This window comes from Penaeus monodon, chromosome 27, assembly GCF_015228065.2.
Source record: "Penaeus monodon isolate SGIC_2016 chromosome 27, NSTDA_Pmon_1, whole genome shotgun sequence".
NCBI classification, from domain to species: domain Eukaryota; kingdom Metazoa; phylum Arthropoda; class Malacostraca; order Decapoda; family Penaeidae; genus Penaeus; species Penaeus monodon.
The window spans coordinates 26,753,294-26,755,217 of record NC_051412.1 but is presented as its reverse complement, the minus strand read 5'-3'; the positions used below and the strand labels follow the sequence as shown (position 1 = coordinate 26,755,217).

General features: G+C 39.5%; 1 protein-coding gene across 1 annotated transcript in view; it reads left to right on the top strand.

Moving 5' to 3' along the window:
- Positions 1–1,924, top strand: part of LOC119590742 (nucleolar protein 56-like) — a gene marked incomplete in the record, with an annotated part of 5,842 nt that overhangs the window by 1,773 nt on the left and 2,145 nt on the right. The window contains 5 exon segments of the mRNA XM_037939437.1: positions 46–250; positions 420–568; positions 764–972; positions 1,086–1,273; positions 1,391–1,792. Coding sequence (XP_037795365.1) covers positions 46–250; positions 420–568; positions 764–972; positions 1,086–1,273; positions 1,391–1,792 — 1,153 coding nt within the window.

The window sequence follows — 1,924 nt, the reverse complement described above, 5'->3', positions numbered from 1 at the left end:
AAAATTTTCTATTCTTACAAATTAAATTATTCTCCATATTTGCAGATGAAGTTGTATGTGCTCTTTGAGCACGCATCAGGGTATTCCCTGTATGTTGTGAGAGAGTTTGAGGAAATAGGAACCTTTCTTCCCCAAGTGGAGGAGGCAATCAGTGATCCTGGCAAGTTCATGCAGATCGTGAAACTGGTTGGCTTTAAAGCTTTTGCTTCAGCTGCGTCTGCCCTCGAGAATATAAACAGCATCACAGAAGGTCAGTAATTTTGTCATTACTTTAGTTTTGATTTTTGTTTTTCTATGGTGGGTTAAGAAAAAAAAAAGTAAAACAATGATTTCAGTTGATTTTGTTATTTTGGGGGTCATATTTTTAGTAATATGTTTTCTTTTTGTGTGATTACTGGAAATATTTCTCTGTTTTATAGGAATACTGACTGATGCCCTTAGTGCCTTCCTGGAGACCAACTTGCCAAAAGCAAAGACATTCCAACTTGGTGTTATTGATCCCAAGTTGGGAGCTGCCATCAATGAAGCTCTCGGCTTTAGTGTGACACACATTGGTGTCGTCCCCGAGGTGATATATTTGTTTTTAAAGATCTTGGTGGCTTGACTCATGAAATTACAAACTTCTGATTTGATTATGAAATAGGGTGGCAAACTCAGAGGGTTTATGGATTTCAGTAAGCTTTTCTCAACATTATTTAGACTGTGATGATAATATTTACAAGATTTGGAAAGTCAGTGAGATTGAACACCCCTTGCTTTGCAGGTTATTCGAGGCATTAGGACACATCTCACCCATTTTGTAAAGGGCCTCTCCATAGCCTCTGTTAAGCAGACAGAGCTTGGTCTTGGTCACTCATACTCGAGAGGAAAGGTCAAGTTCAATGTAAATCGTGCTGATAACATGATCATCCAGAGTATTGCCTTAGTGGATCAGTTAGATAAGGATATTAATACATTTGCCATGAGAATCAAGTAAGGATTCCTTGTGTTTTAGTATTGTTGTTAGTGTAATAGTGGAAATATATCCTCTTTTATTTCATTATCCCCCTCTCCAGTTGTGATTAATTTGTATTCTTTATTTTCAGGGAATGGTATTCTTATCACTTCCCAGAGCTTGCAAAGATTGTGACTGACAACTACCAGTATGGTCAGTGTGCCAACTTCATCAAAGAGCGAACTTCTCTGAAAGAAGATTCCTTGGAAAAGCTGGAAGAAATTGTCATGGATTCTGCAAAAGCACAGGCTATTCTTGATGCTGCTAGGATGTCAATGGGTGAGTTATTATGCAGTGGAGGTTTTTCATTATACAGCCATATATTGTCCTTGAACACCATTTGTTGCTCTTACATTTAAATACATTTTAGTAAATTTAAGTTTAAATCTCTTTCAGGTATGGACATTTCACCAATTGACTTGATAAACATCGAGCGCTTTGCAAAACGAGTTGTAGCCCTCTCAGAATACCGCAAGCAGCTGGCAGAATACCTCAGATCGAAGATGGACAGTGTAGCCCCCAACTTGGCCACCCTCATTGGTGAAGTTGTAGGAGCTCGACTCATCTCCCATGCTGGCTCACTTACCAACCTTGCAAAATACCCTGCATCCACAGTTCAGATCCTAGGGGCTGAGAAGGCTTTGTTCCGTGCCATTAAAACTAGATCGAATACCCCCAAGTATGGTCTTATCTACCACTCCACTTTCATTGGCCGAGCTGGGATGGCCAACAAGGGCAGAATCTCGCGTTATCTGGCCAACAAGTGTTCTATTGCTTCCCGCATTGATTGTTTCACAGGTAAGGAGCATTGGGGAAAAGGTATTTGCTTCATATCTCAATTAATTTAACACCATTATGCTTGTTGTTTTGTATAGTTGACATTTTTGACTCCTTTGAACATAATTAACTGGGGAAATGGAAGGTGTGCCA